Consider the following 16,648-nt stretch of genomic DNA (forward strand, 5'->3'; position numbering starts at 1 on the left):
TGACCGAGAGGGTACAGCTCCGTGTGCTTGGTTACAGGTGATCGAGAGGGTACAGGTCCGTGTGTTTGGTTACAGGTGACCGACAGGGTCCAGGTCCGTGTGTTTGGTTACAGGTGACCGAGAGGGTACAGCTCCGTGTGCTTGGATACAGGTGACCGAGAGGGTACAGCTCCGTGTGCTTGGTTACAGGTGATCGAGAGGGTACAGGTCCGTGTGTTTGGTCACAGGTGACCGAGAGGTTACAGGTCCGTGTGTTTGGTTACAGGTGATCAAGAGGGTACAGGTCCGAGTGTTTGGTTACAGGTGACCGAGAGGGTACAGCTCCGTGTGCTTGGATACAGGTGACCGAGAGGGTACAGCTCCGTGTGCTTGGTTACAGGTGATCAAGAGGGTACAGGTCCGAGTGTTTGGTTACAGGTGACCGAGAGGGTACAGCTCCATGTGTTTAGTCACAGGTGACCGAGTGGGTACAGCTCCGTGTGTTTGGTTACAGGTGACCGAGAGGTTACAGGTCCGTGTGTTTGGTTACAGGTGATCAAGAGGGTACAGGTCCGAGTGTTTGGTTACAGGTGACCGAGAGGGTACAGCTCCGTGTGCTTGGATACAGGTGACCGAGAGGGTACAGCTCCGTGTGCTTGGTTACAGGTGATCAAGAGGGTACAGGTCCGAGTGTTTGGTTACAGGTGACCGAGAGGGTACAGCTCCGTGTGCTTGGATACAGGTGACCGAGAGGGTACAGCTCCGTGTGCTTGGTTACAGGTGATCGAGAGGGTACAGGTCCGTGTGTTTGGTTACAGGTGACCGACAGGGTCCAGGTCCGTGTGTTTGGTTACAGGTGACCGAGAGGGTACAGCTCCGTGTGCTTGGATACAGGTGACCGAGAGGGTACAGCTCCGTGTGCTTGGTTACAGGTGATCGAGAGGGTACAGGTCCGTGTGTTTGGTTACAGGTGACCGACAGGGTCCAGGTCCGTGTGTTTGGTTACAGGTGACCGAGAGGGTACAGCTCCGTATGTTTGGTCACAAGTGACCGAGTGGGTACAGCTCCGTGTGTTTGGTTACAGGTGACCGAGAGGGTACAGGTCCGTGTGTTTGGTTACAGGTGACCGAGAGGGTACAGCTCCATGTGTTTAGTCACAGGTGACCGAGTGGGTACAGCTCCGTGTGTTTGGTTACAGGTGACCGAGAGGTTACAGGTCCGAGTGTTTGGTTACAGGTGATCAAGAGGGTACAGGTCCGAGTGTTTGGTTACAGGTGACCGAGAGGGTACAGCTCCGTGTGCTTGGATACAGGTGACCGAGAGGGTACAGCTCCGTGTGCTTGGTTACAGGTGATCGAGAGGGTACAGGTCCGTGTGTTTGGTTACAGGTGACCGACAGGGTCCAGGTCCGTGTGCTTGGTTACAGGTGACCGACATGGTCCAGATCCGTGTGTTTGGTCACAGGTGACCGAGAGGGTACAGCTCCGTGTGTTTGGTTACAGGTGACCGAGAGGGTACAGCTCCGTGTGTTTGGTTACAGGTGACCGAGAGGGTACAGCTCCGTGTGCTTGGATACAGGTGACCGAGAGGGTACAGCTCCGTGTGCTTGGTTACAGGTGATCGAGAGGGTACAGGTCCGTGTGTTTGGTTACAGGTGACCGACATGGTCCAGGTCCGTGTGTTTGGTCACAGGTGACCGAGAGGGTACAGCTCCGTGTGTTTGGTCACAGGTGACCGAGAGGGTCCAGGTCCGTGTGTTTGGTCACAGGTGACCGACAGGGTCCAGGTCCGTGTGTTTGGTTACAGGTGACCGAGAGAGTACAGCTCCGTGTGTTTGGTTACAGGTGACCGACAGGGTCCAGGTCCGTGTGTTTGGTCACAGGTGACCGAGTGGGTACAGCTCCGTGTGTTTGGTTACAGGTGACCGAGAGGGTACAGCTCCGTGTGTTTGGTCACAAGTGACCGAGTGGGTACAGGTCCGTGTGTTTGGTTACAGGTGACCGAGAGGGTACAGCTCCGTGTGTTTGGATACAGGTGACCGAGAGAGTACAGCTCCGTGTGTTTGGATACAGGTGACCGAGAGGGTACAGCTCCGTGTGTTTGGTTACAGGTGACCGAGTGGGTACAGCTCCGTGTGTTTGGATACAGGTGACCGAGTGGGTACAGCTCCGTGTGTTTGGTTACAGGTGACCGAGAGGGTACAGCTCCGTGTGTTTGGTTACAGGTGACCGAGAGGGTACAGCTCCGTGTGTTTGGTTGCAGGTGACCGAGAGGGTACAGCTCCGTGTGTTTGGTTACAGGTGACCGAGAGGGTACAGCTCAGTGTGTTTGGTTACAGGTGACCGAGAGGGTACAGCTCCGTGTGTTTGGTTACAGGTGACCGAGAGGGTACAGCTCCGTGTGTTTGGTTACAGGTGACCGAGAGGGTACAGCTCCGTGTGCTTGGTTACAGGTGACCGAGAGGGTACAGCTCCGTGTGCTTGGTTACAGGTGACCGAGAGGGTACAGCTCCGTGTGTTTGGTTACAGGTGACCGAGAGGGTACAGCTCCGTGTGTTTGGTTACAGGTGACCGAGAGGGTACAGCTCCGTGTGTTTGGTTACAGGTGACCGAGAGGGTACAGCTCCGTGTGTTTGGATACAGGTGACCGAGAGGGTACAGCTCTGTGTGTTTGGTCACAGGTGACCGAGAGGGTACAGCTCCGTGTGTTTGGATACAGGTGACCGAGAGGGTACAGCTCCGTGTGTTTGGTTACAGGTGACCGAGAGGGTACAGCTCCGTGTGTTTGGTTACAGGTGACCGAGAGGGTACAGCTCCGTGTGTTTGGATACAGGTGACCGAGAGGGTACAGCTCCGTGTGTTTGGATACAGGTGACCGAGAGGGTACAGCTCCGTGTGTTTGGTTACAGGTGACCGAGAGGGTACAGCTTCGTGTGTTTGGATATAGGTGACCGAGAGGGTACAGGTCCGTGTGTTTGGATACAGGTGACCGAGAGGGTACAGCTCCGTGTGTTTGGATATAGGTGACCAAGAGGGTACAGGTCCGTGTGTTTGGATACAGGTGACCGAGAGGGTACAGCTCCGTGTGTTTGGTCACAGGTGACCAAGAGGGTACAGGTCCGTGTGTTTGGATACAGGTGACCGAGAGGGTACAGCTCCGTGGGCTTGGATACAGGTGACCGAGAGGGTACAGCTCCGTGTGTTTGGTCACAGGTGACCGAGAGAGTACAGCTCCGTGTGTTTGGTCACAAGTGACCGAGAGGGTACAGCTCCGTGTGTTTGGTCACAGGTGACCGAGAGGGTACAGCTCCGTGTGTTTGGTCACAGGTGACCGAGAGGGTACAGTTCCGTGGGCTTGGATACAGGTGATGTTTGTGGCCCTGCGCTTGAGTGATTGGTCATGAGAGACAAGCGATGCAGGAACAGTTGCTGGCTCAGTCGGCGCCTCCCGCAGTCCTGTGGATGAGTAAATAAAGGTGCTGGGGGGGGGGGGGGGGCGGTTAGTTCCAAGCGCTGTGTTGGAAGTTTACCCCCTGTCCTTACCTGCCACTACTGCCGGGTTGTTCTGACCTCCCTCCGGCTTCAGCCACATGTCGGCGGTGAATGGTCCCCGGGGGATGCTGACCTCTCGCCGCGGCTTCAGGCGCTCCTTGCCCCCGGAGAGGTAGAGGACGGTGCCGGCCAGGGGTTCACATCCTGCCGCTCCGGAGCGCCGGGCAGCGCGGCTGCAGCCTCCCGGGGTCGAGCTGCTATCCCCGGCGCCGCCTCCTCCCCGGGACTGCCCGTGATCCGGAGCCCAGGGTGGGGACGGGCTCCACGGAGCTCCCCGCTGCCCGTCTCCCGCTCGCACCACCTCCTGCTCCTGCTGCTGCCGCCGCCGCCGGGGGCTCCTGCCTCCTCGCTCCGCCGTCCAGCAGCGCTCCTCCCCTGGGCCGCTCCGCCGCCTCTCCGCGCGGGACACCAGCGCTCGCTTGTAGCGCCAGTGCGGGCTGGCCCGGACCGGGCAGAGTGGCCAGAGCTCCACTAAGGTACTGAGCACAAGTAGCAGTGTGAGGGACGGCATGGCGACCACCCCTCGGGGGACGGGGGGGGGGAACAAAAAGCAAAACAAAAACACCCCAGGTAAATGACAACCGGCTAAAACTTTCAAAAATAAAACTTGCAAAAAACAATTGTCCTTTAAAATAAATTGCAGTTTTAATGTTAAACTCGCCCTTGCCTTGAGAACAGAACTCTCACTGTTTGAGTAATGTGCACATTGCTGGCTTTGCAATGCCAAACAGTGAACAGGTCCTGTTGTTCGCTATCCCTCTCACTTCTAGTATTGCTCTCCCTAGTGCAGGTTCCCTCTTTTTATACCGTGTCCTGTCCTCCCAATTCTCTGCATTCTGCACCCTGAACGCGGCTATCCCCCCTCCCACCCCCCACCCCTGCACACATGTCCTTGGCATCTCTACACATCTACCCTCCATTGTTCCAGTGAGGTTTTGTTATTTTCTTTAAAAAGAAAAGAGAGGGGAGGGGGAGCTGGTGGTGGGTTTGTATCTCTTTATAAAACATCATGTGATCCGCGAGGGAAAAGTGAGGGCTGGGGAGGGTGGGATATGCCGGTCGGATGGTAAACAGCAACAGACTGAGATTCAACTTGGTGCAACAGAAATGGGGAGGGGGAGGGGGAGGGGGGGGGTGGCAGATGTAAACAAACAGACCCCTACCTCACCCTCTACAATCCTGGATTGTCAGACCTCCCTTGCATTACACAGCTCGCCTCACACACACCCTCCCCAGATAAGTTTGCCTATAAGGGGCCCGGGTCACTCGGGGTGACACTTGCAAATTCTTCCTGATGTCAAATGAGTTGTCGGAAGTGCCCCAACCTCATACATACACCACACCACACCATCATCCTCTTTGAACCCGGGGCGCGCTTGTGGGGCGACCCCCACTCCCTGCACAATTCCACGGCAGTTTTGCGTGCACCGTTTTCAACTTTCGAGTCAATTCTCTCGACCCACAGAGAACGGAAGGGGGGGGGGGGGGGTAATAGAAACAGCGATAGCTACACCCTTACAGAATATGGTCACCAATATCAATACATACACACACAAATACTGTTCATACAACCATATGTATACTTCGATACACCAGCTGACACAATACACACATAAAATTGATACATTTGCAGGGCTGTAGGTACAACCTCATAATATGGATACATTTAGATACATTGTATCCAGCGCGGATACAATAATACCAGACGCCCCGTGACTTGTATACGAATGTGTTCACAATTCTCTGATACTGGATCCGGTCAAACCAACGGAGCTGTAGTAAATAATACCCACCTGCCTTGCCCCCTGCAATAAGGTGTGAGTCTCCCCCAGATCATCATTCCTCCTGGATCCCTCCCTCCCTGGCTTTGACTTAAGCACTGTCTCTTTTTTTGTTTGTTTTCAAAACGAATGCCGACTGTGTTTTAATATATATATGTGTGTGTGTGAGAGAGAGAGAGATTGTTTTGTTATTCATCCGGATTGCGTGTTTTTGGAGGCGGGGGGGAGGGGGGCAGGGAGGCTGGAGGGGGGTGAATTGAAAGGTCGCGCCCTCTCCCGGGCAGCGAGTCGCCTTTAAAACGGGAGTTGAAGCCCCCATCAGCGAGCACATCTTTGGCGGTCAGAGCAGAATGGATTGGCAGCCAGTACTGTGGCCTGGGGGGCCCCTTCTGGGTACGAGCTGCCCGCAGTGGGAGGCGGTAACGCGGCCCGGATTGAACTTGGACACTGTTCCTGCCTTCAGGGTTTCGGAGTTATAGACAAACAAACGTGGGAACGTGAGCATTCCCAGCCGAGGGGCTGTGGTAGCTTTTTGCTTCAAGCCCTCAGAAACTGAACTTCGGAGGGGGTTGGGGGCTGGGAGAGAGAGAGAGAGAGAGAAATAAATAAATCAGCAGCCAGATTCAACATCGCTCCTACAACCGTTACGAAAACAAGTGCAATTGCTGATCTGCTGACTTATTGGCCCAGGATTCAGGTTCCCAAGCACCTCCGGATTGACGATGAGACCCCAGAGGCCTTCGGCTAACAGCTTTGCTGAGCTAGGGGGACTGAATACATTGGTAGTGCTCCCCGTTTCTTCTGAGAAATTGCACTTAAGAGATCTGACGACCAGGACTTAACTTGCAGCACTTGAGAGTTCACAGCAGTAGTAGGTGACCCCACTGAAATATTAACACTGAAATAAAACTGTCAGAGAGCTGGGACAAGGGAGACGCAATACCTGGCCCGGGGTTCTGGAGACACCCTCACAATAACAGGGTTAGGACTGAGAGGAGGACGATGGTGACTCATTCAGAGGGTGGTGAATTTTTGCAGTTCTTCGCTGCCAGAGGTTCCATCAGTGAACATGTTCAAATCAATGATTGGTAGCTTTCTAGATATGAAGGATTGCATGGGAGAAGGATGGACAAATGGCCGTTGAGGTAGATGACTAGCAGAGATCTAGTGTACCAGCACAGCAGCTCAAGGGGCCAATGGTCTTCTTCTATTCATTATGTTCCTTTGTTATAATGGGTTGTCTGCCGGTGTGTGTGTGTGTGTGTGTCCAAAAATTAGCAATCCAAATCACCTTCAAATGGGCAGCCCATCATAGCCACTGCGAGAGCTGAAAAGCAGGGCTGCAGTGCTGTAAGGTTTCCCAGTCTGTCGATTTTGAGAGGGGTAAAGAGCTGAAAGGAGAGCCAGGTGCTATTTTCAACACAGTGAGGCCAGCTGTGAACTAATGCATCTTGACACAGGCGCATCCTATAGCCAAGTGTGAAGATTTCACCAGCAGGGAGAAGCTTACAGTGCGACCTAATCGAGGTGTTTCAAATCACCAATGCAAATGGATGGAAAACTGACAATTCCAGTTATGGTTCGAGCGTGAAGGACCACGATATTGGATGAAATAAAGAGATTTAGATCAGAGAACAGGTAAGAATCTTCCTGCATGCAAGATGAAAAGGCTCTGAAATCCATTGTTAGAGCCAGTGTGTGAGGCAGAAGCTGTGTCAACATCTGCAAATTAGGTTAGATGGTGATTGAAGGAAAAGGGCCCAACTGCATCATCATTTGATTCAAGTCAGCATGGACCAGGAATTAAATCTGTTATCTATTGTATCAATCGGTTTGTTCCACAACATCTATCCCACTGACACATTTCCCTGTCACTGCTGTATAGGTTTGTCCAATGGCAAAGGGATACTGTTTGCGTGGTGATGACAAAAGAGCGGCTTTAAGGGTTACCTCCAAGTGTGTTGATTAAAGCAGCGAAGAAACATTTGATTATACGTCAGCTCAACACACAAAGGGGTTGGACTGTGACTTGGTGAAGTTCAAGCCTTCAGATGGATCAGATGCTCCCCATCAGCTCTCTCTCACACAGCTTCTGTAACCCCAAGTTGAATGAAGCAGGTTAATAATCAAAGGAAAGCTCATTATTCCTCCGCAGGCCTGTCTGTGGAATAAATCTGACTTTCACTCTAGATTCAGCCAAGGTACTGTACACAAACTGTCTGAAGCAAGCCGTCCCACAGGACTCTCGTATGAACGCTTCCAAAACCTAGTGCATCTGCGGTACTGCCAAATCACCATTTGAAGACTTACTGACGCAGTAGGAGGCTTGACACTGGAGGAACTCCAGTTTCAATTTGTCCATCCCACTGTATATAAGTGGATAATTTGGCAATGCAACAGGTTCAGTAGTCATTAAATCCCCTTGTTATCATCAGTGCAAAGAGTGCGAGTTGCTGGATCCGTATCTGCTTGCATTAACAAGCTGTGGACTCTGTCACTGTCCTGGCTCACCTACAGACATTCCTTGATGCATTACTGTAACATAGGAGAAAATAAAATTTCTCAGAAACAACGAATTGTAAGGAATTCAGATCAACTTAATTTATATTGACCTGGATCAGCCTCCAGAAACATTATAGTATTGATGGTCAACTGTGCTTAGACTGGGCAGTAAGGGCTAATGCCCGAAACGTCGATTCTCCTGTTCCCTAGATGCTGCCTGACCTGCTGCGCTTTTCCAGCAACACATTTCCAGTCTAATGGATTGGCACACTTGACTATCTGTTTTGAATGCAACATAAACTGATGATACAAAGGTTGCTACCCTCTCTGATGATCCTTTCTAACATGACTTTGTGTAGTGTCAATGCACTTTTTTTTTGCTGCAGCGACTTTTCCCTGTGAAACAGCCCATATTTTAGCACATGTTTGCACTTTCTTAGAAACAGGGGAAGTGAGCACCACACAAGCACCATTTTCTTGAACTTGTAATTGAGGCAGTTTACTAGAGAGGTAGACTTGAGGAGATTTTATACTGCTTTATATTTTACCAGCCTTAAACCATACATGGGCGGCACGGTGGCACAGTGGTTAGCACTGCTGCCTCACAGCGCCTGAGACCCCGGTTCAATTCCCGCCTCAGGCGACTGACTGTGTGGAGTTTGCACATTCTCCCCGTGTCTGCGTGGGTTTCCTCCGGGTGCTCCGGTTTCCTCCCACAGTCCAAAGATGTGCAGGTCAGGTGAATTGGCCATGCTAAATTGCCCGTAGTGTTAGGTAAGGGGTAAATGTAGGGGTATGGGTGGGTTGCGCTTCGGCGGGTCGGTGTGGACTTGTTGGGCCGAAGGGCCTGTATCCACACTGTAATCTAATCTAATCTAATCTAATCTAATCTAATCTAATCAGTGTAAGAAAAAAGTTGGAGGAATATCCTGTTCTCCCGACATTGAGATTACTTCCTTTGTTCAGGATGGTCAGTGGCCCCCACAGTTGGGAACATCATGCTATAATGTCATATCACAGAAATGCTGCCAAAGTCATCACCATAGTGTCTCACTTTACATTTCACAACTGCCCATAATGTGCAGAGAAAGCTGAATTGTAAGTCCCCATCTCTGACTCAAAACTTACAGCAATGGGATTAATTCTTAATGACCTTTTGAAATTGTTTAGTGAGTTATTCAATTCAAAGGCAGTTAAGCACGGGCAACAAATGTTTGCCTTGCCAGCAACATCTACATCCTATCTAATAATAAGAAACCACAGAAATTTTCAGCAGGCTGTTCAACAGAACAGTATGTGGACCAGGACAATATCCATGAAGGATGATATCACAAGGAGTGAGAATTAGAAAGCATCTTTCACAATAGAAGCTCACAAATTGTGTTTAAAAGAAAAACCCGTGCCAATTCAACAAAACAGACTCACTGTGCAATTAGTCCTGAATCAAAAGTTAGAGAACTTCATTCTGCCATTGGATATGTTATCACCTGTCGGAAAAATAGTCCACTCTTGTCAAACTTTGTGTTTCAGTTAATTTAGAACAAATTAACTCTCCTTCACTTACTGCCTGCCACCTGTGATGTGAACCAGAATGATAGAATGTTGAGGAAATCATTCAACTGTGAATCATTGCAAAACACCTCAGGAAAATATATTGACACTGTTGTGATAGCTTCTTGTACGTTTTTTTCACATTTGCACACATTTATGGAAAAGACAAGGTGAATTAAAATAACTTTACATAATTAATGACCTCTACAGACTCATGTTCCACTAAGTGCAATTCACTGAATTGCCAAAAATGATTTCTATTAAAAGCTTTATCAATTTATGGAATTTTTTGATCGTGCTAATAGCAAAAAAACACTCAAAACAATCTCTTCTCCTTTACTTAAAAGGTGGGCGGGGGGAGCTGTGGGTTACTGTCTTTAGATAAATCATGGGCAGAGAGATGTAAGACAAGATTGTCAAATATTAACCCACTTGTTCCTAACAGTGTTTCCTAACCATCCTATTCTACAATTGTTCTGTAATATAGAGTGAGTCACTATAATTTCCTACCCAGTAAAACAAGCGACTTGAAATTATACTTCAGTAATGTAGCAGACTGTGAAAGGATATTCTAACATATTAACATGTTTGTCACCAGCAGAGTGCAGTTTCACCACTCCAAAACCTCCAGATCCTGAATACTTAGTTTAGCAGCTCACAATGGATAAATGGAGGTTATAAAAGGTTTGTAAAGAAACAAGTCTACCTCAATGTCATTGAGCGAAGTTGCCTGTGAAGAAGCTGAACATGTATTATGTTTCTTGAAAATCACTGTGAGAGCATTTTTATCTCATGGAACATAATGTGCTAGCATGCAATGAAATTCTGGACATGAAAGATCACAACCAGTTGCAATACTATATAACCAAAGGATCATATAGCAAAACATCACGTGAATATATATGTTCACAAGTTATGGAATGGAATAAGGCTATTTAACTCCTCAAATAAGCCAACCAATATTATTAAATCCATTTCTTCTGTTACCAGACCTGCTGGTTGAGCTTTTCCAGCATTTTAATTCAGGTCTCCAGTATCTGCTGTACTTCATTTTAACCCAATTAATTTGGAGTCAAGACAACATTCAAAGAGATATAGCTCCATACGAACTTGCGTACTGAATATGTGTTCAGTGGACAGAAGAAAAATGAGGAGAGAAGAATTTTGTAGATCAACATGTTCTTGGCTCTGTAATAGGACTGTCACCTCTGATTAACTAGGTTTTGTGTCCAAGTCACACTCTGGATGTTGAATTAATAATTCAATGCTGCAATGTTGGAAGTACTACTTTGAGATGAGATAGTAACTCAGATCCTGTTTGCACTCATAAGCAGATACAAAAGATTTCGGTACATTCTTGGAATAGCAGGAAAATTGTGCCCTGTACTCTGCTGCTATCAATAGCTCTTCCTGCCAGGACATCTGCTGTCATACTGGTCTTCCTTGTATTCTCCTCACATATCCACTGCAGCTCATCTGCACTCACACTGTGTTATCCATCATCCAGCTACTCTTGGTGGACCCCTCTCCCTCCTGGCCCCCAGTTTGCTCTCTAGGAGAGATCTCTGTAATGTTTCAGCTCTGAACACATGACCAAAATACAGACATTTTCATTTCTGGATGTTGCTTTTTTCAGAGTTCTTTTCACTCCTGCAATTTCAGACATCTCTTCATGGTCTGAACATGGATTCTTTTTAGCATACATCTTAGCATCCACATTTCAAAGGCCTCTGTTTTCTTCTACAGATTAAGACTCACTGTTCGGGTTTCCATTGTTTCTGGGAAAGTGAATATAATGCAGCATCTTATGAGGGCTTTTCCTTGTTACAAACTTGAATTTTCTTGTTAACACGTCCTTCATATTCACAAATTTATTCCTGGCTATGTCTATCCTTCATCTACCTTCCTCATCATATCTGCCGTCATCTGTTGTTATTCACCTAATTTGACACTGTACTGACTGGTTCCATTGTGACACCTTCCACTTCGATCTTCACTCTCATTTCTTTTGACGTATTCCTTCGAACATATCATTCCTTTTGTCCATATTGTGTTCCCACTTAATCCATATTCTAAATTTCTATGTCTTTTAGCATATAGAACTGTACAACACAGGAATGGACCCTTCAGTTCATGATGTTGTGCTAAACATGACGCTAAATTAAACTAATCCCTTCGGCCTGCCCTTCATCCATATCCCTCCACTCCTTGCATATTCATGTGCTTATCTAAAATCACCTTAAACACCCCTATTGTATCTGCCACCACCCCTGGTAGAATGTTCCACACTCCTACCACTCTGTGTAAAAAAACTTGCCTCTCACATATCCTTTGAACTTTCCCCTCTCACCTTAATTGCATGACCACTAGTATTAGACATTTCAACTCTGGGAAGAAGATTCTGACCATAAACTCTATCTATGCATCCCGTAATTTTATAGACTTCTATCAGGTCTCCCCTCAGCCTCCGCCATTTCAGAGAAAACAACCCAAGTTTTCATAGTCTCTCCTTCTCGCTCATACCCTCTAATCCAGGCAGCGTCCTGGTAAACCTCTTCTGCACCCTCTCCAAAGCCTCCACATTTTTCCTGTAATGCAGTACTCTATGTATGGCCTAACCAAGGTCTTATAAAGCTGCAACATGACATCTTGCCTCTTGTACTCAATTCCCTGACCAATAAAGACAAGCATGCCATAAACCTTCTTCATCACCCTATCTACTTGTGTGGCCACTTTCAGGGAGCTATGGTCTTGAACCCCAAGATCCCTCTGTACATCAGTGCTTTTCAGGGCCCTGCCATTAACTGTATCATTTGCCTTAACATTTGATTTCCCACAGTGTTGCACTGCACATTTACATGGATTAAACTCCATCTGCCATTTCTTCGCTGATATCTGCAATTGATCTATATCCTGCTGTACCCTTTGACAACCTTCTACACTATCCACAACTCCCGATCTTTGTCTCAGCTGTAATATTACTAACTAACCCATCTACATTTTAATCCAAGTCATTTATATATGTCACAAACAGCACAGATCCCCATATGGATCCCTGCAGAACACTCCAACCTGAAAAACAATTTTCTATCATTATCCACTGCCTTCTATGGGCAAGCCAATTCTGCATCCATCCAGCCAAGTAACTGTGGATCCCATGCATCTTAATTTTCTGGATGAGCCTAACATGAGGGACCTTGTTGAAAGCCTTACTAAAATCCATGTAGTCAACATCCACTGCTCTACCCTCATCGATCAGCTTTGTCACCTCCTCAGAAAACTTTTGGTATATATCTTCTAGGTAATCTGGCCGTTCTTTATGCCATGACTAACATCAGTAAAACATACTTCCAATCATTTATCCCATAGCTATTCTGTGCACAAGATAGCTGTTACATTCTCTTATATTACAACAGCAACTATACTTCAAAATTATTTGGCCATAAAGTGGTCTGAGGGCATCCTGAGGTTTTGAAAGATGCTCCACAAATGCACATTTTTTCTTTGAAGTTCTGAGACACATGGAGGTAAATAGTTGACTTGGGGACAAAAGGACAGTAGTTGCAAATGAACAAGCAATTCTAGAGGTAATAATTGATATATTTTATCCACCAAATCTTTTGACAGACCACACCCTCCCCCATACCTACCACTCCCAGCTAATTTGGCTGATACTGCATAAATTAAATTTAACAGTAGAAATCAAAAACAGAAACCATAAAGCATTAGATATATACATAAGATGACCAGATGCATTACTTTAAAGAGTGGCAGAAACAAATTCAATAGAGAATTTAAAAGAGAATTGGATAAATATTTAAGTGGAAATCATTTGCAGAGTTGTGGAGGAAAAACAGGAGTGTGGGATTAATTGATTAGCTCCAACAAAGAGTCAACATTGGTCCAGATCATCCTTATCAGTGCTGCACCACTTTATGATTCATTTTTGTACAGTTAGTGTCTGTAAAAAGAAGAGACAGATTAAAGCTATGGATGGGTATACACCTGATTAGAACATAAAGCTAGGAGGTGTTCTAAGAGGAAGAGTTCACAAATATTACAGGGAGGAGAATAACAGATACATCATTCACAGGGAGGGTTAATGGCTTAGATAACCCGCAAACTACTTCCCAATTAACAGATGGAATAATGCAAAGGTCCACAGCACAGAAATGCATCAAAAATGCAAAAGGTTGTACAACCTGATGAAAAGTGAACTTGGCAAAGAAGGAAATAGCATAGAAATGGGAACAGTTGGCAAAGGAACAAGAGGTCTTTAAAAACTAAAACTATTGATATGTGAGATCCAAAATGGAAAACCCGACAGTTGATCAGCTAGTTCCAAAGAGAGGTCAGTACCTAATTGTTGCATATTCACTGCCAACAAGTTTCAACCAGCTCCGCTCTGTCTCTGGTCGCACTCCCAACTTGTGTTTAGAAAGAGACTACATGTGAAGTGGACCAGGCCCATGGATGAGGTAGAAGCAAGAGCTGTTTAAAGATCACCTAACTTTATTGAAATAAGACTAGAAGATGAACTTTATTGTTTCATTTTTCTGGCTTTATATTCTGTATTTTGATTTATTTTCTGTGTTTTAAGATGGTGCCAGAGAGGGGGCGACACGAAACAGCACTTTTCACTGTATTTTGTAATCAAATCAAATCAAATCAAATATCAATCATCCTACCCATATCCCTGTGCAGTGACAGCTACTACACCAATTCCCACCCTCTCTAAGACACCAGCACACTTCTGGCTGTAAATCTATCTCAGACCATAACAGCAAAATGCTGTGGATGCTGGAAATCTGATATAGAATGACAGACAATGCTGGAGAATCTCAGTAGGTCTCGCAGCATCTGTGGAGAGAGAAACAGGGCGAACATTTCAGGTCTAATATGATGCTTCTACTCCTTCTGCCTCATTTCACGCTTGGATTTTCCCGTGGGATAACCTGTTTAAGGAATGTTGAGTATTACCAAAACACTGGGTAGAATGTTCCCATTCCTAAAATAAAGCCATGTCATCTTTAACTTCCAACCAAGAGGGTATAGGATATCTCATCCGACAGACAGACAGCACCTCCAGCGGGGCAGCAGTCGCCCAGTACTGCTTGACTATGGAACCTACAGGTGGATCTCCAGGTGCAGTAAGTCAGCTGCTGCCTTACTCATGTACGGTGAGGATCTATCTGGGGGATAGTTCCTAAACACTAGGAAAACGTGAGCTGAAGTTAATCAGTTGGAATCACAAAACTCCACAGACATTTTAAAACTATTTTTGAAAAAAAAAGGCAGTTGGGCTCAGACTTTGGGTCCACTTGTGCAAACTGGAAGCTACATGTATTAATCTTGCGCAGTCAGAAAGAGCATTATACACATTGTATCTGTTTCACTTCAACAAAACAGTTGACAGCCATTCATTTTTTCAGGGCATTGGCCTGAGAAAATCAGACTGGTTTAAATTTAAACCAAGCTTGGCAGTTAACTGTCAGTCATCTAATTGGTGTATTCTCCTTGGCTGTGCTTCTGCAAATCAGAGTCCACTTGCTAACCAATAAGTACTCCCTCGTCATACAGTGTAAATGTTGCAAGTTGTTCTAATGAAGGCAAAATGTAGAGAGTGAGTTTTTACAGCAATACTCATCTTCTCTATTATTTGACTTTGCTCAGAGTGTTTGGTTTTGGAAATAACACTATGAGCTCAATGGTGTACATTTTCAACAGGATAAAATTCAAGCATCAGCAAGCAAACTATGCGATTGAGGCACACAAAGTTCCTGCAGGATGTGGCCATTGTTTTATGCAACTGACTCTTAGAATTTCACAACATCATTAACCTGATCCCAAGATATAAAGTCATAGAATCATAGAATATCTACAGTGAAGAAGCCGACCAGTCGGCTTGTGGAGTCCATACTAAACCCCCAAAGAGCATCCCACTCAGACCTACCCCCCTACAATATCCCTATGCCTGATACACCTAACCTACACATCCCAGGACACTATGGTCAATTTACTGTGGCCAATCCACCCAACCTGCATATCTTTGGATCATGGGAGGAAATCAGAGCACCCGGAGGAGACCAACGCAGACACGGGGAGAATGCGCAAATTCCATATAGTACTGCAATATCTATCTTTTATTCAATTTTTGACCATCTATGCCAGATCATTAGCCACCACTATTTAAGGAAGGTGGTAAGGAAAAATCAGGAACTATAGACCAATGAGCCTGACATCGGTAGGGGCAAGTTGTTGGAGGGAATTCTGAGGGACAGGATTTACATATATTTGGAAAGGTAAGGACTGATTAGACATAGTCAACATGGCATCATGCATGGGAAATCATGTCTCAGTAACTTGATTGAATTTTTTGAAAAGTAATGAAGAGGATTGGTGAGGGTAGAGTGGTGAATGTGATCTATATGGACTTCAGTAAGGCATTTGACAAGGTTCCTCATGGTAGACTGGTTAGCAAGATTTGATCTCATGGAATACAGCAAGAACTACCATTTGGATGCAGAACTGGTAGAAGGTAGAGGGTGGTAGTGGAGGGTTGCCCTTCAGTCTGGAGGCCTGTGACCAGTGGTGTGCCACAAGGATCAGTGCTGGGTCCACTGTTTTTTTATCATTTATATAAATGATTTGGATGTGAACATAGAAGGTACATTTAGTAAGTTTGCAGATGACACCAAAATTGGAGGTGTAGTGGACAGCGAAGAAGGTTACCTCAGAGTATGGGACCTTGGGCAGATTGGCAGAGGAGTGGCAGATGGAGTTTAATTTAGATAAATATGAGGTACTGCATTTTGGAAAAGCAAATCAGGGCAGCACCTATACGCATAATGGTAAGATCCTGGGGGGTGTTGTTGAAAAAAGAGACCCTGGAGTGCACTTTCATATTTCCTTGTAAGTGGAGTGACAGGTAAATAGGATAGTGAAGAAGGTGTTTGGTCTGCTTGCCTTTATTGGTGAGTGCATTGAGTGTACGAGTTGGGAGGTCATATTGCAACTGAACAGGACATTGGTTAGGCCACTTTTGGAATATTGTGCGCAATTCTGGTTTCCCTGTTATTGGAAGGACGTTATGAAACTTGAAGGGGATCAGAAAAGATTTACCAAGATATTGCCAGGTTTGGAGGGTTTGAGGTATAAGGAGAGGTTGAATAGGCTGGGGCTATTTTCCCTGGAGAATCAGAGGCTGAGGGGTGACCTTATAGAGGTCTATAAAATCATGAGGGAATAGATAGGGTAAATAGACAAGGTCTTTTCCCCGGGGTG

At 46.4% G+C, this 16,648-nt stretch overlaps 1 protein-coding gene across 1 annotated transcript in view; it reads right to left on the reverse strand.

The window, feature by feature from the left end:
* pappa2 (pappalysin 2) overlaps positions 1–4,234 on the reverse strand; it is a 416,790-nt gene extending 412,556 nt beyond the window's left edge. Inside the window, exon 1 of the mRNA XM_043700014.2 lies at positions 3,522–4,234. Within this exon, the coding sequence (XP_043555949.2) occupies positions 3,522–4,041 (520 nt within the window). The 5' untranslated portion in view covers positions 4,042–4,234. The remainder of the gene's footprint in view (positions 1–3,521) is intronic.
* Positions 4,235–16,648: the final 12,414 nt, after the last annotated feature.

This window comes from Chiloscyllium plagiosum, unplaced genomic scaffold (assembly GCF_037043375.1).
Source record: "Chiloscyllium plagiosum isolate Xiang-an unplaced genomic scaffold, Cpla_swu_hap1 HiC_scaffold_9, whole genome shotgun sequence".
Lineage (NCBI taxonomy): Eukaryota > Metazoa > Chordata > Chondrichthyes > Orectolobiformes > Hemiscylliidae > Chiloscyllium > Chiloscyllium plagiosum.